We start from the raw sequence: 19,004 nt of genomic DNA, 5'->3' as shown, positions 1-19,004 counted from the left end.
TGTTCTACTTATCTAGAGCACTTAACAAAGCCAGGCATTCTCAGAGCTGCTATTCCACCTGTATCTGTGAAAAGCAGTGGATTGGAACAGCTTTGGTGGCCAGTACGTTGCAGCTTACCTGTAAAAGGTGGTTGATGGATGCGTTGTGAAATCCCAGGGCTTGTTCTACACCTGCCAATTCCCTCAATGTTGGTACGCACTCAAGACTTTTTTCACCTTTACTGATCTCAATATATTCTAAAGCCTCTTGGTAGTGGGGCAGAGCTTCTTTTGATTTCTTCTGACCTTGATATACCCTAAAAAAATCAAAGGGATTATCTTTAAAGTATTTAAAATAGAAGATACTGAAAATAATAGATGGATTTGGCTCTCTGACCCCTGTTGCCACGTTCATTTCCTAGGCAGCTAAGCCTTTCTTTCCTCCAAGGAGCAGCAGACCATAGCAGTTAAGAGGATAGACTTTGGGATAATCAGGAAGGTTCAAGGGATAATAAGGAAGGTCAAGGGATAATGAGGAAGATTCAAATCCTGGCTCCACCACTTACTAGATACAGGACCTTCAAGTTGCTTGACAGCTTTCTCATCTGTAAGTTAGGAATAATAACAGTGCCCACTTCATTGGGTTATTATAAAGATTAAATTAGTTAATATTTTTTAAAAAAACACACCTAGAATAGCCTCTGACACATAGCAAGTGCTGTGTAGGTGTTGGTTTAAAAAATATAAAATATTAAAATAACAATAGTAATCAGAAAGGATGCCATGATGCTGATAACTGATCTGTTGAGAAATTATAGAAATTTCCCAGTTTGGTGAGGGTGTGAAGCACTCTCATTAACTGTTGGGAAGAATATAATTTGGGCACAAACTTTTCTATATCAAAATTATATGTATGTATGTACACATGTATTTCTGCTAATTGCACTTTTAATAGTTTATCTTGAAGAAATACTCTGGCAGGATAAGAAGATACTTTATACAAGAATGTTTACTGAAGCATTCTTTGTAATAGTGGAAAAGTATAAAGCACTTAAAATACCCCAATAGGTGATCATACAAGTGGGTTATAGTAAGTACATCTACACCATGTATCCATTAAAGTTAATCTCGATCTGTATGTATCAACATAGAAGTATATCCACTATATATTCTTCAGTAAAAAAGATTACAAAAGTACTTTATATAATCTTATTAGATCAATTTTGTAACTAATCTATATGTACACATATGCATAAAGAGATACCCAAATGTCACTAAAATGTTAGCAATAGTTATCTCTAAGGAGTTGATTGCGAGTGATTTTACTTTACTTTTCGTATTTATGCTTTATAAATTTCCCAAATTTTCTTCTATAAAATATATATTACTTTTACATCAGAAAAAATGTTAATTTTTAAAATTAATTTAAAGGTGGCAGTGGGAAAATATTCTTGTAGTTTCTTGGGGTAAGACTCTCTCATATTAAAAAATGTATGTATTATATTGTTTAGAAACAGGCATTTAAAACCAATCTTCTCAAAAATACTTGTGAAGACTATTAGAAACTTTTCTTGCATGGAAAATTTTTATGTACAAAATTCATAATAAAAGAAATCAATCCTTCTTATGTTTCCCTCCACCCCAGAATCTTTACTACAAAAAGGCCTTACCGTTCCCAAATTACCCCAAAACTGAGACATAATGTGAGAAAGTAACTAAGAGACCACAAAAATAGGTTTTGTTTTCAATTGTAAAAATTGTAAAAAATTACAAACAATTGTAAAAAAATTAATAAACAGAAACCTCAGTTAAATAGAGTTAGGAGCCCAGAAGCGGGAGCTTTCCTGCTCTGGGAGGACAGCAGAGCCCAACAGGAAGAAGAAAGACTCCTCTTCTTTCCTGGCAAGAACTTAGTCAATGAAAAGCCATGGACTCTTTGTGTACTATGGCTCTCCCAAATCCTTTTTCCTTCTATAAAAACATTCTCCTTCCCTCGCCATGTGGGGACTTGCACCTGCTCACCATGGTTTCAGACCCCAAATGGAAATTTTATGCCGATCCTGAATGAAACTTTTTTTTTTTTTATTACTGGAGAAATAACTGGCAGCCTATTTTTTTTTTTTTTAGGTCAACATAGTCACTGGATACTTTTCACAACTATTTTGCTCTCCAATAAATTTCAAAGGAATTGACTGATAGAAGTAGAGTTACTTTTCAGATCTGTGGTTCAGATGGCCATAATGAAGTAAAATGCTAACTGAATAGCTTATGAACTGGGATACCTTCTATAAGTGTAAAGAGGTTTAAAACACAAGAGGAGGGCTTCCCTGGTGGCGCAGTGGTTGCGCGTCCGCCTGCCGATGCAGGGGAACCGGGTTCGCGCCCCGGTCTGGGAGGATCCCACATGCCGCGGAGCGGCTGGGCCCGTGAGCCATGGCCGCTGAGCCTGCGCGTCCCGAGCCTGTGCTCCGCGACGGGAGAGGCCGCAGCAGAGGGAGGCCCGCATACCACAAAAAATAATAATAATAAATAAATAAATAAATAAATAAATAAATTAATTAAAAAAAAAATAAAAATAAAACACAAGAGGAGGTCAGGGATGTGTTCCTGGACCAAGAACGGTCCAGGTTGTAACTTGCAGCAGCTCTAACCTTGGAAAGGAAGAGATAAATAGACAACCTAGTAATACTGGACTCACCTTCTAACTCTTAATGAGCTTAGAATATAGTAGGTAATAAGTAGCTTTGTACGTATCACATTTTATTTTTTAAGAGAAACCCCACTAGCATCTATGGTGATAGAAAGAGGCTGTGAAACATATGGTTGGTAACAAATCACTTAGCCAAAGAATTAGATTCCTGGTAGACAAAAATTAAATAATTGAAAACAGGAGTCAGCAAACCGTGGCCTGTGGGCCAAATCTACTCACTGACTGCTTTTGTAAATAAAGTTTTATTGATACAGTCAGGCCCACTTGTTTACTTATTGTCTGTGGCTGCTTTTGCACTACAATGGCAGAGTTGAAGAGCTGCAACAGACACTGTATAGCCTACAGAGCCTGAAATATTTACTGTCTGGGTCTTTACAGAAAAAGTTTGTAAACCAACCTCTTGTCTAGAATCTAGAGAAAGTCACATACTTTTAAAATGACTTCAGATTTTTTTCTACCTAATTTAGCCTAAATAACTCAGACAATGCCATAGTTATTTGAGCAAAGGAAAAAATTCATCTTTCTTTCTCATGTTCATAAATGATGAAGAGTGTGCCAAGGAAGTAAAGAAGAGGTCCTTTGTTTCCAAGGCTGCTTGTAAAAGTCATAGAAGAGAAATAAAGCCAATACAAATGCCAAGATGATTTCATTTGGGCAACAATTTTAAAAGAAAGCAATATTCAAAGCTTAGCAATCAAACTGATAAATGAGAAGAAAATAGAAAAGTAAACAACAAGGCATAAGTTAATTCATGTATCAAAAATTCTTCCTTTCCTGAGATAGAACACTAAAGAAAAGTATTTGGGGATTTGTGAAGCCATCTCAGCCAGAAGCACAGCACAGCACTCCAAGTTAACACCACAGCATCTTTTCAGGTATTAAAAAGTGATCCTTCAAATATCCGACTCTCAGAGAAAATTTTGTAGAGGATACAGTATGAGAGGCAGGGCAATCAGTTACAAGTACTGCAACAGGAGTAGAAAACCCAGAGTGTAGTTTGAGCATCCTTACTTACTAGGCCACACAACCTTGGGAAAGACCAAAATGTTTCTGAACCTTGGTTTCCTCATCTGAACACTGGTGTCCAATAGGGTTGCTGTGAGAATCGAGTAAGATGTCTGAAAGTGCTTTGCAAACTGAAGCAAGCCATACAGATTGATATTAAATCCCTATACATAATCATACCTTGTACTCCTTCCCCTCCCAGCCCGTGGTCTCTCTGGAACTGAGAGGCACAGTTTCAGGTTGTTATGTTGAAATGGGCTCATTTGTGGTCTCATCTTGTTCCCACCTGCATGAGATTTTGGGAAGTCCAAATAATCGGTAGAATCAGTCAAACTCATGTGCAAGTGGGGTAAGCATTTTCTTATACAATTGGGCTTTTTAAAAAATTGAGAATAATTTACTATCAGAACAATACATATTCATCATTAAAAGTAAGAAAAGATATGGAAAATTAAAATATATAATTACAACATCCAAAGATGACTGCTATACACCTTGATATATAAATAAATATATATATAATAAGTATATATATATATATATATATATACACTTCCAGATGATTTTCTATGCATTTTTTAAAAAGGATCATAATGTTTTAGAACCTGCTTCTTCCACTTAATCATACATTAAAATGTGGCAATAAATGCTATAATATCACTTTTAGTGGCTGAATGGTGCCATATAAAGTTTGATTGACCACTCATCTTCAAAAATATTTAGGATAGGGACTTCCCTGGTGGTCCAGTGGTAAAGAATCCACCTTCTGATGCAGGGGATGCAGGTTAAATCCCTGGTAGGGAAACTAAGATCCCACATGCCGCAGGGCAACAAAGCCTGCACGCCGCAACTACTGAGCTCACGTGCCTCAACTAGAGAGCCCATGTGCCACAAACTACAGAGCCTATATGCTCTGGAGCCCATGCGCCACAACTAGAGAAGAGAAAACCTGCATGCCACAACTAGAGAGAAGCCCACGCGCCGCAACAAAGAGCCCATGTGCGGCAATGAGCACTGCAACGAAAAACCCCACATGCCTCAATGAAAAGCCTGTGTGCCACAACAAAGACCCAATGCAGCCAAATAAATAAATGAATAAATACATATTTAAAAAAATATTCAGGACATATAAAAAATGGTTTGTGAAAAAAAATGGTTTGTGGAATATTTTTACAAATCATATTTCTGATGAGAGACTTGCATTTAAAATATAAAAAGAACTCCTACAACAATAATAAAAAAGATAAATAGCCCAATTAAAAAATGAGCAAAGCACCCAAATAGTCATTTCTTTGAAGAAGATGCAATAAGCACATAAAGAGATGTTCATCATCACTGGTCAACAAGAAAATGAAAATCAAAACTACAATGAGATACCACTTCATACCCATTAGGACAGTGGCTATAATAATAATGATTTTAAAAAAGATAATAAAAGTGTTGACTAAGATGTGGAGAAATTGGAATCCTCACACACTGCTGGTGGGTATGTAAAATCGTACAGTTACTTTGGAAAACAGTGTCAGTTCCTCAAAAGTTTAAACACAGAATTACTAGATAACCTGGCAATTCCACTACTAGGTATATACCCAAAAGAAACGAAAACATATGTCGACATAAAAACTTGTACACAAATGTCCATAACTGCACTATTCATAAGAGCCAAAAAGTAAAAACAACCCAAATGTCCACCACCTGAAGAATGAATGAATAAAATGTGGTATATCCACTCAATAAAATGTTATTCAGTCACAGAAAGGAAGTATTGATACATGTTACAACATGGATGAACCTTGAAAAAATTATGCTAAGTGAAAGAGGCCAGCCACAAAAGACCACACACTCTATGGTTCCATTTACATGAAATGTCCCTAACAGGCAAATCCATACAGACAGAAAGTAGACTAGTAGTTGCCAGGGGTTGGGGAATTTGAGAATGGGGACAGACTGCTAATGGAATGAAAATGTAAAATTGTTTGTGGTGATGTTGCATACTAAAACCCATCAAATTGTATACTTTAATTGGGTGAATTGTATGGCATGTGAATTATATCTAAATAAATCTGTTATTTTTGAAAGGTTTGTGAACATTTAGAAGCAAAACAAAATATAGATGAGACTCAGCCATAAACTTAGTCATTTTTGTTTAAAGAAATAACTGTATTAATAATTATTAAGGGGCCTCCCTGGTGGCGCAGTGGTTGCGCGTCCGCCTGCCGATGCAGGGGAACCGGGTTCGCGCCCCGGTCCGGGAGGATCCCACATGCCGCGGAGCGGCTGGGCCCGTGAGCCATGGCCGCTGGGCCTGCGCGTCCGGAGCCTGTGCTCCGCAACGGGAGAGGCCACAACAGAGGAAGGCCCGCATACCACAAAAAAAAAAAAAAAAAAAAAAATAATTATTAAACAAAAATCAAATTATTTTAACCTTAATATCATCTGCGAGCCAGAGACTATTCCTAACTTGCTCATTTAAAGCAGGTCAGAAAGAGATGTCGGCTTTGGCTCTAAATTGGTTGCGTCACTGGATGATCCTACCCATGTTTTAGTTGGGGGTGTTAGGAGAACAGAGAATTCTGTGGGTCTTGCTGCACCTGACACTCAACAGAGTGGGCATTCCCAAGGGGATGCCATAAATCAGGCTTGGACACTGAGCTTCTCTCTCTAACCTTCCAAAGCTGTTGGCATGCCTCCTGAGGAGCTTTAAGTCCTGGAGGTCTCCAGCGGAACACCTAGGTCTATGAAAAGTATAATCTTAAAGAGAAACAGTAAATTCATAGAGAGAAAAGCCATACAAAAATACTTTTAATGGAATATTCTGGTAAATCAATTATACTGTAAGTTTAAATATGTTAATATATTTCATATCATGATCCCAGATGCGGAAGAATCTAGAAATAGGTGATAAATCCAGTCTTTTCCCTTCGGCTGATCAATTCAAGCCACTAAGCTGTGGTTAAGGAAATTAGCCTGAGGATCGGTGAGTTACAAAAGAAAAATAAATTCAATATAACTCCCAGAGTAGCAGAATTCACGATGTGACAACATGGGGTTGGAACAGAAAGGCCAATCCTCCAGCTCAGAACTGAGTGAAGCACACCAGGCCATCTGGGGTTGGTTTTGGAGTTCTGGTCCAACACTAAGGGCCTCAAACTCTTGTCTTCAGGGCCTGACTCTGCACCCACAGAATCCTGCGCCTTCCTCTGCCTAAATCCTGATGGACACCTGCCCAAGGGGGCAAGTGGGAGTTTTAATCCAGCCCAGGCTCTGCTGACTGAGCTGTGTGTTTGGATACAAGCCTGTGTCCACCTGGAGAAAAGGAGACTTTTTTTTTTTTTAATTCTCACGAAGGCTCCGTTCACTCACCCAGTTGTGTAAAAACGTGGCGCAGAGGTGGGAGTGGCTTTGCTGGGACTCTAGCTTCCCTCGACTTGATGAGCTCAGATGACTCATGGGAGTCATCTAAACCTTCCCATTTGGCTCCCCTGTTGCCAGTTCTCTTTCAGCTCCCCAGTTGTGCCATGCCTACCTTCTCTCTGGGTCTTTGCTGGTTCTTCTACCTGGAATGTTCTTTCTTCCATCTCTACCTGGCAAACTGCCATTCATCTTTCTATCATCCCTTTTCCAGTTTTAGCTCAGCTGTCTCCTCCTTTACTCCTTTATGTAGCTTTCCCTGCCAGGGCCAGGACTAGAGTGAGACCAGTGAGACACCTAGGACACACCATTTAAGGAGGTGCTCACTCTCAGTGTCGGGCAAGTACAGAGTTGGCATCCAAGTGTGAGCGCCTCCTTAAATGGTGTGGTCTGGGCACCTGGCTCCCTCATCCTAGTGCTGGTTCTGTTCCTGACATCCCAGGCTGGGTTGGGCGACTCTGTGAACACCTGACTGTGCCCCCACAGAACTGTGAACCTCCCCTCTCAGGATACATCTCTAGCATTGAATTATAAGTGCCTGGGGACTCGGCACCAATCCCTTTAGTGCAGGACTCTGAGAAAGCAGAGTCCAAGGCTGCTGCATTCATCTTGACATCCCCAGCACCCTGCAGTGTCTGACACACAGTGGGTGCCTGCTGTTTATGGAAGGAGGGAGGGTGAGGTGAGGAGGGAAGAAAGAAGAAACAACCTGCAGATCCACTGACTTAGAGACTTTGAGGCTATAGTTCATACCTTAATTTTCACAGATTCCGGAATAAATTTTAGGGAAAAAATCTTCAAGAAAGGAACATATTTTCACATTGATTTAGTTGCAAAAATATTAGACTGTTGCTCTCATTAAGGGCTGGAGAAATTATTGAAATTTTATAAAAGTGGAATAAAAGAAACTTTGTAAGAACCTATTAGGGTTTGAATTGTGTCCCCCCATCCTAAATTTATATGAAGTCCTCACCCTCAGTACCTCAAAATGTGACTTTATTTGGAAATAGCATCATTGAAGACATAATTAGTTATACTAAGAAAATGTCATACTGGACAGTATGACTGGTATCCTTATTATAAAAAGGAGATATTTGGACATAGAGGCACAGGGAGAATGCCATGTGAACACAAAGGCAGAGATTGGTGTGATGCATCTGTAAGACAAGGAACACCAAAGGTTGCCTGTACACATCTGGAAGTTAGCAGAGAGGCGTGGAACACCTCACAGTCCCCAGAAGGAACCATCACCACCCACACGTTCATCTCAGAATAACTTTCTGTTGTTTAAATCACCTAGCTGGTAGTACTTTGTTATGGCAGCCATAATAAATTAGTGCAGAACTCCTACTGGCTGACTCCAGGCTCCGAGATTTTCCTTTCATCAGCACCCTAATAGATGAACACTGGGTGTACTCACCCAGGGCAGCTAGTTAGATATGGAAGTACCAATTTTTCTTTTTAAAATCACATTGTGGTCAAGTCCAAGTGGGAACTTTCCATTACTTCACTGCCTGGAAATTTAATTTGAGTATCTGCTGAGAAGGAGACCTGGAAGGAGGCAATTTCAGCAGGAACAAACACATGGCTTTCATTGACCATAGTTTTGCCCTTGCTACAAGAATGTCTACATGAGGGCACAGACCTCATGAATCCAATGACATCCAACAAGCTGTTAGCAGGATGCCCAGCCCTGAAGGGAACGCAGTCACACATGAAGGTGACCTGTTGCCATTTCTGAACTCTCTAAGTTTAAAAGATTTTTGTCAACCTATCATTGGTCTCACATTTCAAACCCTATAGAATTCTTCAGACTGTGAGTCCTTCTTTCACCTGTGGGTAAAACTATTTACCTCCTCACTTAAGTTATCCAAAGGGAAAAAATTAGATCCCTCACACTATGTACACAAAAGTTCCAAGTGACTTTTAGAGGCCTAAATTTAAAAAGCAAAACTTTGATACATTTGAGGGAAAATACAAGGAAAATAACTCCGTGACTTTGGGGTAGGGAAGGATTTCTTAAATAAGGTACAAAAGTACAAATCAGAATGAAAGAAGTAGGTAAGTTTGGTCACATTAAAAATAAAAACTCCTGTGCATCAAAATTCATCATAAAGAAAGTGAGAAGGCAAATTACACATTGGGAGTACATACAATATATGTAACCAGCAAATAACTTGTCATCAGAAATATGAAGAATGTCTACAAGTTAATAAGAAAAATGCAAATAGCGCAGTTAAAAAATGAGTAAAAGAAATGAACAGACATTTCACAGAACAGAAATTCCAAATGTCCAGCAGATGTATGAAAAGATGTCAAACCTCACTATCAGGGAAATGCAATTAAAGAAACTATATGATTGGCAAAGATAAAAAGTCTGACAATATCAAGTATTGATGAGGACATGGAGTAATGGGAATTATTGCTGGTGAGAGTATAAACTGGTGGAAAGCAAACCTAGTAAAGTTGATGATGTGGATACTTGTCAATTAAGCAATTCCACTCCTTGGCATATACCTCAGAGATAATCTTGCACATATGCCCATAGAGACATGTACAAAAACGATCATGGAAATAGTGTTTATAATAGTGAAAAATTGGAAGCAATTTATGTGTTCACCCTCAGAATGTATAATTAAATTAGAGGAAAGTTAGATGGATTAAACATAATATGGAGGTTTAAAATGAACAGACTAGCGCTATGTGTATCAACTGATGTGGATACATCTGAAAAATAGAAAAGTAATGGAGGAAAAGCAAGCTACAGAAGGAAACATACATATGAAGTAAAAAAATGAAAAATAATACTGTATATTTTTTATGGCTATACACGTATAGATTCAGAGGAATGAAAAACGCTAAATTCAACATCACAATTGCCTGTAACATGGGGAGAAGAAAAGAGATTGAGAAGAATGCATAACAGGGCTTCCACTTATCTGAAATGTTCTATTTTGAAGCTTGGTAGTGTGTACTTGAGTATTCGCGTAACAATATCTTTAGTTTTATATGCCTGAGACATTTGGTTAAAAAGATGAACAAATACAACACTCTGTTGTTTAGCGTGTGCAGAGAATGTGGCACTTTCTACTCTCACCCTTTGAAGTTTCTGTTGCATGCTATTCCAGGGTCCTGGCACTAACCAGCCAGAAATGAAGGCTATCAAGCTAATGCAATCTATAATGAGCCTTCTGGAGCTCATTGAGGGTACACTGTTCACATAAAAGAAAGGACAAAATAGAAAATAAAATTACTTTAGCTTCACAATATGTTTAATAAAAAAGGAACTGGGGGAGTACTACATCAGGAAATAACTAAATTATAGTCTTACCTCCATCTCCAACTCATTTAAAGCCATCAGTCAATTTCAGGCAATCTTGTCTGTCTCTATTTGCTCATAAGTAATGTGTGGGAGGGCAACATTTTCTCCTTTCCTTTCCTATCTACCTGCCAGGGGATGCTTTGAGGATTTATTATCTAGTGGGCCCATAATGTGTTTGGGTAGCTTTAGGAAACACGCTGGACAGATGAAAAGATAGAGAATTCTGAACAACACAATGTGGCAGTATGTTAATTTGGCAGGTCCACAACTTAAACCACAGCATATTTCTTTGAATGAAAATACATCTGCAGTAATTCGGCAGAGCACATGACAAGACTCTATCTCATTTCAGATGAGTTTCAGAAGATCCCACAGGGATGGAGATTTGTTTTAACCTGCAACAAACAAGTGCAATCTCCTCTGGTATTACTAAGGCAATAGAGGGTTTCCTTTTAAAAGCTCAGGAATTTGGCAAGAATATTGAGCACCAGTGAACAGCAGAAGCCCTGTGGGACCGTTGCTGCTGATGGGAATCTGATGAAAAATCAATCTTGGAAGAGGAAAATAAGGATTTTCTAGAATCAAAAGGAGAAAAGGTTTACATCTGGGTCTCTCTTTACCACCTGGCACACATAGGTAAAAGCTGTGTTCTGTAGAGGGCATTGTCAGGTTTCCATTCTGTGCTAGTGAATGGGATCTGTGCTGTGGTGAGGAGTGTGGACACCAGAGTTGGATGCAGACCTGGCTCTGCTCTGCTACTTCCCAGCTTTATGACCCTGGGAAATGACCTCACTTCTCTCAGCTTCGGTTTTCTTCATTTGAAAATGGGAATATGAAGGGTACCCACATCACAGGGAGGACTGCAGATTAAATGGTGAGATGAGGTCTGCAAAGCACCTAGCAAGAGCCAGACCAGAAGGTGATCAAGAATTGCTAGCTAGTGTGGTTGTTTAAAATCATTATCATTAAGTGCAGTTGTTTAACGGAAATGTATATTATACAGATAGAGTATTAGAAAAGGGAAAGACCAAAATGCAGTGCTCTAAAATAGTAAAGCTATTGGAAGAAAATGAAAACACTAATTTGAAAAGATACATGGGCCCCAATGTTCATAGCAGCATTATTTACAATAGCCAAGATATAGAAGCAACCTAAGTGCCCATCAACAGATGAATGGATAAAGAAGATGTGATACATATATATTGAGTTGGCCAAAAAGTTTGTTTGGGTTTTTCTATAACATCTTATGAAAAAACACGAACGAACTTTTTGGCCAACCCAATATATACAGGCGCACGCACACACACAACGGAATAGTACTCGGCCATAAAAAGAATGAAATTCTGCCATTTGCGACAACATGAATGGACCTAGAGATTATTATGCTTAGTGAAATAAGTCAGACAGAGCAAGACAAAAGACAAATACTCTCTATGCTATCACTTATAAGTGGAATCTAAAAAGTAAAAGAATCGAATGAATATAACAAAACAGAAACAGACTCACAGATATAAAGAACAAACTAGTGGTTACCAGTGAGGAGAGGGACACGATGGGAGTAGGGGATTAAGAGGTACAAACTACTAAGTATAAAGTAGGTAAGCAACAAGGATATATTGTACAGCACAGGGAAATTTAGCCATTTTTTTGTGGTAACTTAAAATCTATAAAAATATTGAATCACTATGAAATTAGTTTCAGTACACCTGAGACTAATATAATATCGTAAATCAGCTATACTTCAACAAAAATAAAAATAGTAAAGCTTTAGAGGATTCAAATAATAGAAAGTAGATAAAGTATATGAAAGTAATCTGTGCCATGTGTTTTTCTGCTTCCCCACATTTAAAAAAATGATTAAAAAAAACAGATTTTGTATAAAGTAAGAGCGTCTCTTCAATCGCGGGAATACAGGATGATGAAGAGTGCCAGGAAAAATCAAATTATTTCCTTCTTTGTTAAATAAGCATAAAACATTCTAGGCACATAGCATTGAATGGGAGGAGCTGACAGGAGAAATATCTCCTCTGGAGAGCAGTGGAGTGTTTCCTGGAAGTAGGAAAGGGAGAAGGAGGGTTTTGAGCACATGAGCATTTGTCAGAGTCTTTATGCCCAAAAGATAAGTGCAGAGAAAGTGGTTCTTTAAAGAAACACTGGGACTTCCCTGGTGGGGCAGCGGTTAAGAATCCGCCTGCCAATGCAGGGGACACGGGTCCGAGCCCTGATCCAGGAAGATCCCACATGCCGCCGTGGAGCAACTAAGCCCATGTGCCACAACTACTGAAGCCCACGTGCTTAGAGCCCATGCTCCGCAACAAGAGAAGCCACCAAAGTGAGAGGCCCGCGCACCGCAACAAAGAGTAGCCCCTGCTCACTGCAACTAGAGAAAGCCCAAAAGCAGCAACGAAAACCCAACGCAGCCAAAAAAAAAAAAAGAAACACATCTCTAGGTGATGGCATGAACTAAAAATATAAAAGCTGAGTAGAGCAAGCAAAAGCTAGATTTGGAGGTTATTGACTGGACCAATTAAGGAAGGACGATAGTAAAAGCAAAGGCTATTTACCAAAGTATCAAAAATTCACAATAAAAGCCTTGGGAATGTATTCTGGGAAACATGTGGAACTAAGTAGAATTCCACCATCCTAATGAGGTGATGCCAGGTAGATATAGACACTGTCCCACTTGCCACTATTTTCTCCATTATCTTCTACCCCCTCCCAGGAAGTACCGGCTAAGGGAGAAACCTCTCCCATGTTCTTTCCTCTCTGGAAAACTTGTGTTAGGATCATTTTCCAAATCTTGTGACTATAATGAATCTAGAGAAAGCAAGACAAAGAAACAAACTCGAGCTTAAAACATATACATGTGTATATGTATATACACATATCTACATACAGATATATACATAGCTGATTTTTAGCTTAGGTGGTTCGTTAGAGCAAAGACAAAAAAACAAAACGAAACAAAACAGCCTTCTCAAGTCATAGGAAAAAAAAGTACAGGAAAGAATATAGCAAGACAGGGGCAGTCTTGAAGTACAGTATCTTATTCTGTGATGTCGGTACTACATGCTTTAAAATCAAATCATTGCCAGGATGAAATGGCAGAAAGGAAAATGCTCAATTAGACAGTAACAATAATAATAGCTACTTTTTTAGGCCTACCACATACCCAGATGCTTTAATGTAGGGTTCATTTCATCACCACAGCAACCCTCTGGGGGCTGATCATTCCCACCTCAACAGCAAAGGAGAAGGAAGGACTTGCCCAGGGTCCTTCAGCGGGAAGGTTGAATGGATGCTGACACGAACCCAGGGCAACCTGACTCTAAGGCCATATTGTCAAATATATCATGTCACATACCTTAGAGATACCTGGAAGGTGTCCTGTTGATGCTCTGAGGAGCATTTACTTATCACAGGCACACTTGAGAGCTAGTTCAGCACAGCAAGCAAGGCCAGGCAAAGTGCTCTCTGGGTAAGCTGTGGAGGATTCCAAAGATGACAAATCAAGCAGTCACAGAGAAAGCTGGGGACAGGTCACATGTGCCAGAGCAGCAGTCTCAATAGGCCATAACCATCATGCCACATAGAAAGATTATTTTAAAAGGTATGTGTGTATGTGTGTGTGTGTGTGTGTGTGTGTGTGTGTATGTGTGCAATGGTGTACTCCTGCTGTCTCTGGGGAATCTATCTACCAGTAACCAGGATAGAAAATAATCCTTAACACTGGAAAAAATTTGCTTGCTTTCACTAGTGACTACCTTGGCCCCATTTGAAAAAACAACTGCACACATGGGAACACAAGACTTGGATTCACTCTCCAAAGTTAATAAATAATTACTGAATGAAGTAGTGCTGGAACAGAGAAGGGCAGGTAGAAGCAATGAAGCTTCAGGCCACAGTTAGGGATGGAAGGCATGGAGCGTGAGTCACCCTGCAGCCCTTATCTGTCAGCCCAAGGAGAAAAGAACTGGCCTAGCCTGATGGGCACCATAAAAGGCAAGGCAGTAGGAGGAAGATGATGCACTGAAAGATACCCTTTTAAGAGAAACACAAATCCCGCGAGAGCTGCCTAAGAAATTATCCTGGTCTTCCACTTCCAAGACCGGGCAAAATAAAAAGCCCTTGTGGTTGTGAGCATAATTGTAGAAATGTACAAAACCAAAGCCTTGTTACTTTCTAAAGCAGATCGGTTTGGACAAAATACTCACACTTCACTGAGGAAACAAAGTGATTGCATGAAAACCATTCAGTTTAAACATGCATGCTCCAGTGAATATGTTACAGTGAAGAATCAGGACGAAAAGAAGCAGTGAAGTTTAAAACAACTCCCTTAAACACAAAACTGTAGGACAGCTTGGAACATTAACTTAAATTCTTGTTGGGTATTCAGCACATATGTGTACAAGGCCCGCCATCTGCTGACAAGGTTTGGTACTGATAGTTTGGAAAGCACTCAGGAGGTGGTGGATTTTGGCAGAGGATAATTTACTCAATTTTGTAGCAAGTGCTCAACATTAAGTACTAATAACATTAGTCAGGTCTCAACATATGCAACAAATATCATATCTTGGACCTCATATCTTTATATTTTCTGTTTTACAATATAAGAAGAATACCTACTTCTGGGCAGGAAGAAATTCTGGACTGGTAGGCTCCCCCAGTCACTATTCCCTTCCTCCTCTGTTACATAAACAGAATCATACAGTATGAATTCTTTTTAGTCTGGCTTCTTTCACAAACATTATGTTTGTGGGAGTCATCCATCATGTTAAGCATAGGAGTTGTTTCATCATTTTCTTTGTATGAACAGATCACAATTTTATCTACTCTACTGCTGATGAACATTTGGATTGTTTCCAGTCCTTGGCTATTACAAATAACACATAGCTTTGGACATTCTTGGCTGTGTCTTTTGGTGAACATATGTATGCATTTCTGTTGGGTGTATATTTGGGAGTGATACTGCTGGGTCATAGGGTATTCAAACATTTAAACTTAGTAATAATGCCAGTTTTCTAAAGTAGTTATACCAAATATATTCTAAACAACCACATATGAGAAAACATATGAGAGCACTATATACTTGCCAACTTGATGTTATTAGGCTTTTAAAAACTTTTAGCTATATTAGTGGAAATGTAGTAGTATCCTATGACTTTAATTTTCATTTCCCTGGTGACTGATGAGAGGAATGTCATTTAATATGCTTTTTAGTTATGTGGGTATCCTTTTTTGTGAAAAGTCTCTTGCCAGGGAGTTCCCTGGCAGTCCAGTGGTTAGGACTTGGCACTTTCACTGCCATGATTCAATCCCTAGCTGAGGAACTAAGATCCCGCAAGCCACACGGCCTGGCCAAAAAAAAAAAAAAGTCTCTTGTCCACTTTTCTATTCAGTTGTTTGTCTTTGTTTTATTGATATATAGGAGTTCTTTACAGATTCTAGATATGAGCCCTTTGTCAATTATATGTATTACAAATATCTTCTTCCTCTTTCTTCTTGTCTGTGGTATGAAACATATGGTGATTTAAGTACAGAACAATATAGCATCAAGCAGAAGGGAAGAGAGAATTAACATACTCAAAGTCCCTTACATTGTCCAGAAAGTGGTTAATTGACGAATTGCATTAGAGTGTAATAAGTCAGGGATACAAGCAACAAATTCTATGGTAATCACTAGAAGAAAAATAAAATAATGTATAACTTACCAGTTAATAGATAGGGAAAGGAATGACAAAAATATTTGACTAAACTAAAGAAAGGCAAGAAAGGAGAAAGCAAGGAACATAAAACTGGTAGGACAAAAGGAAATTTTAAAACTCAAATATATCAGTAATTAAAACAAAAAAAATATGAAGATTGAAAATTAAGAGATGGAAAAAGGTATTAGAGGAAAATTGTTACCAAGAAAGCTAAAGTATCAATTTTAATATCAGGCAAAATAGATACAGACATAGGGGACAAAGAAGAACAATATATACTCACAAATAAAATAACAGATTAAGAAGACAGGCTGTTTAACTCTCCTCCCACCCAACAGAATATATCAGAATATATAAAAAAATGACTGGCAGAACCATGGGAAGCTACAGATGGATCAATAATTATAGTTTGAAATTTAAGCACACTTACCTTAAAAACTAATGTGTCAAATTGGCAAAAGATAAAAATATATATAAATCTGAGTAACAGAATTTATAAAGTCACCCTAATACAGATTTATTAGAACCTTAAACACAACAGGTAAAGAATACAATTTCCTTTTGTAGCATACTTGGAACATTCACAAAAATTGACTATGAACTAGGTCACAAAGGAAGCTTCAGTAAATTTCAAAGAGTTGATACTATACAAATATGTTTCTGCCCACAATGCAGTAAAATTAGAAATCAGTAACATCAGAATATCTTGAAAAAAAACCCCATATATATGCAAACTAGAACACATATCATTTGAATAATATCTGGATTAAAGAGTAATTTATAGGGGCTTCCCTGGTGGCGCAGTGGTTGCGCGTCCGCCTGCCGATGCAGGGGAACCGGATTCGCGTCTGGGAGGATCCCACATGCCGCGGAGCGGCTGGGCCTGTGAGCCATGGCCACTGAGCCTGCGCGTCCAGAGCCTGTGCTCCGCAACGGGAGAGGCCGCAGCAGAGGGAGGCCCGCCATCCCACAAAAAAAAATAAAATAAAATAAAAAAAAAGAGTAATTTATAAACTAAGTTATGTGAGTGATAGTGTTACATGTTAAAACATGTGGGATAGGTTAAAGCAAGACTCACATGGACATTTTGGAGAATATCTTTCATATTTGGGTGGGAAGGGCTTTCTAAATAAACTCTCAAAGCATAAATCATAAGGTTAAAAATTAATGGATTTTACTCTAGAAAAATTAAGTTCCATGCCATGAAGAACACCATAAACAAAATTAACAAATGAGCGATAGATATAAGAAAATATTTGTAATATCGCTAATTTATAATATATAAGAAAATCTCAATTATCAATAAGAAAAGCACAGGAAACCCCAAAAGAAAAATGAGAAAGAATGCTAACAGGCTATTCACAAAAGGGGAATCCAATGGCTAAGCAGTATATGAAGAGGTACTCAAACTCACTAATAAGAGAAACATAAATAGAATTGAAAAGTAACTAAATAGCACATATATGCATCAAGGTGGCAAACGTTAGAAAGACCAACAATGCCAAACATTGTTGGGGATGTGAGAAAACAGGAACCCACGTGCCCCACAAGTGGGAATGCAGATGGGTATAGCAATTGGCCAGTGTGTGGTGAACTTGAAGTATGAGTGTACCCTGTGACCATGCAATCCTACCCTTAGAGTATAAACTCAGAAAAGTCTCTCTAAGCCTCCTAAGTGGAGGTGCACAAGGATGTTCATGGCAGCACCATTGTGGGAGCTGGGAGCTGGGGATGAGCTGAATGCCCACTGCTAGGAGGACAGACAAGCACAGGATGGCAGATGCATTCTATGGAGCACAACAAAGCAGCCAGAAGCAACTACTAAAAACAGTGCTGAGTGGACAAAAGTGAGAAACAGAGTGAGACACATACTGCAAATTTATACAAACCTAAAACGTATAAATACAGAAAACAATGCTATTTATTATTCAGAGATACATATTTAAAGACATAAATCATCATTTAAAAAGGTTATCTATGATCTGTATGTGACAGAATGAGAGTAAGGATAAGAGATGGAAGGAAAAAATCAATTTAAAAAAGCATACCAGGGACTTTCCTGGTGGCGAAGTGGTTAAGAATCCTCCTGCCAATGCAGGGGACATGGGTTCGAGCCCAGTCTGGGAAGATCCCACATACCGCGGAGCAAGTAAGCCCATGCACCACAACTACTGAGCCTGTGCTCTAGAGCCTGCAATCCAAAACTACTGAGCCCTCGTGCCACAACTACTGAAGCGCATGTGCCTAGAGCCTGTGCTCCGCAACAAGAGAAGCCACCTCAATGAGAAGCCTGTGCTCCGCAATGAAGAGTAGCCCCCCACCCTTGCCGCAACTAGAGAAAGCCTGCGTGCAACAATGAAGACCCAACACAGCCAAAAGTAAATAGATTAGTTTTTAAAAATGTTAAAAAAAAAAGTGCACCAAAGGTTTGCATGGACTGATGAATTCTCTGCACTTCATATCCCAAAACACTCCCAAACAAACAAATTAACAAGAGTGGACTTAGGATCACAAAAATATCTTTAAAAGCATGAGTCAAAGTTAGCCCTTCCCAGCTTCCATTCATATGGAAGCATTAGGTGTGCTCCTTCAGGGCCCTTTCCTTCTTAAAATGAGTCCATTGGGTCCCTGAGTTCTCTTGGGAATCAACCTATACGTGCAGTCTGATTATTAATTTACACTGAATTCTTCCAGGCTTGGTTAAAGGCTGCCACGTAGGTCTGCTGGGGATTCTCTGCCTCTTCTAGAATAGACTTTTCTCTGCCCTCTTCCTCGCACAAACACATCCTTCCAAAGAGTGGGTACATCCTCTGTCACCCCATTGCTCTGGGGAACTGGCTTGGAGTTGGCCTTTGGAGAGGGATAAATGTGC

The 19,004-nt window shown here is 39.0% G+C and overlaps 1 protein-coding gene across 7 annotated transcripts in view; it reads right to left on the bottom strand.

Annotated features, from left to right (window-relative positions):
- Positions 1–19,004, bottom strand: part of TTC23 (tetratricopeptide repeat domain 23) — a 119,821-nt gene that overhangs the window by 57,342 nt on the left and 43,475 nt on the right. For all 7 annotated transcript variants that reach the window (XM_055088191.1, XM_028495207.2, XM_028495208.2 and 4 more), the window contains exon 6: positions 119–296. In XM_055088191.1, coding sequence (XP_054944166.1) covers positions 119–296 — 178 coding nt within the window. The remainder of the gene's footprint in view (positions 1–118; positions 297–19,004) is intronic.

This window comes from Physeter macrocephalus, chromosome 11 (assembly GCF_002837175.3).
Source record: "Physeter macrocephalus isolate SW-GA chromosome 11, ASM283717v5, whole genome shotgun sequence".
In the NCBI taxonomy this organism is placed as follows: domain Eukaryota; kingdom Metazoa; phylum Chordata; class Mammalia; order Artiodactyla; family Physeteridae; genus Physeter; species Physeter macrocephalus.
This window is presented reverse-complemented; position numbering and strand designations above follow the sequence as displayed.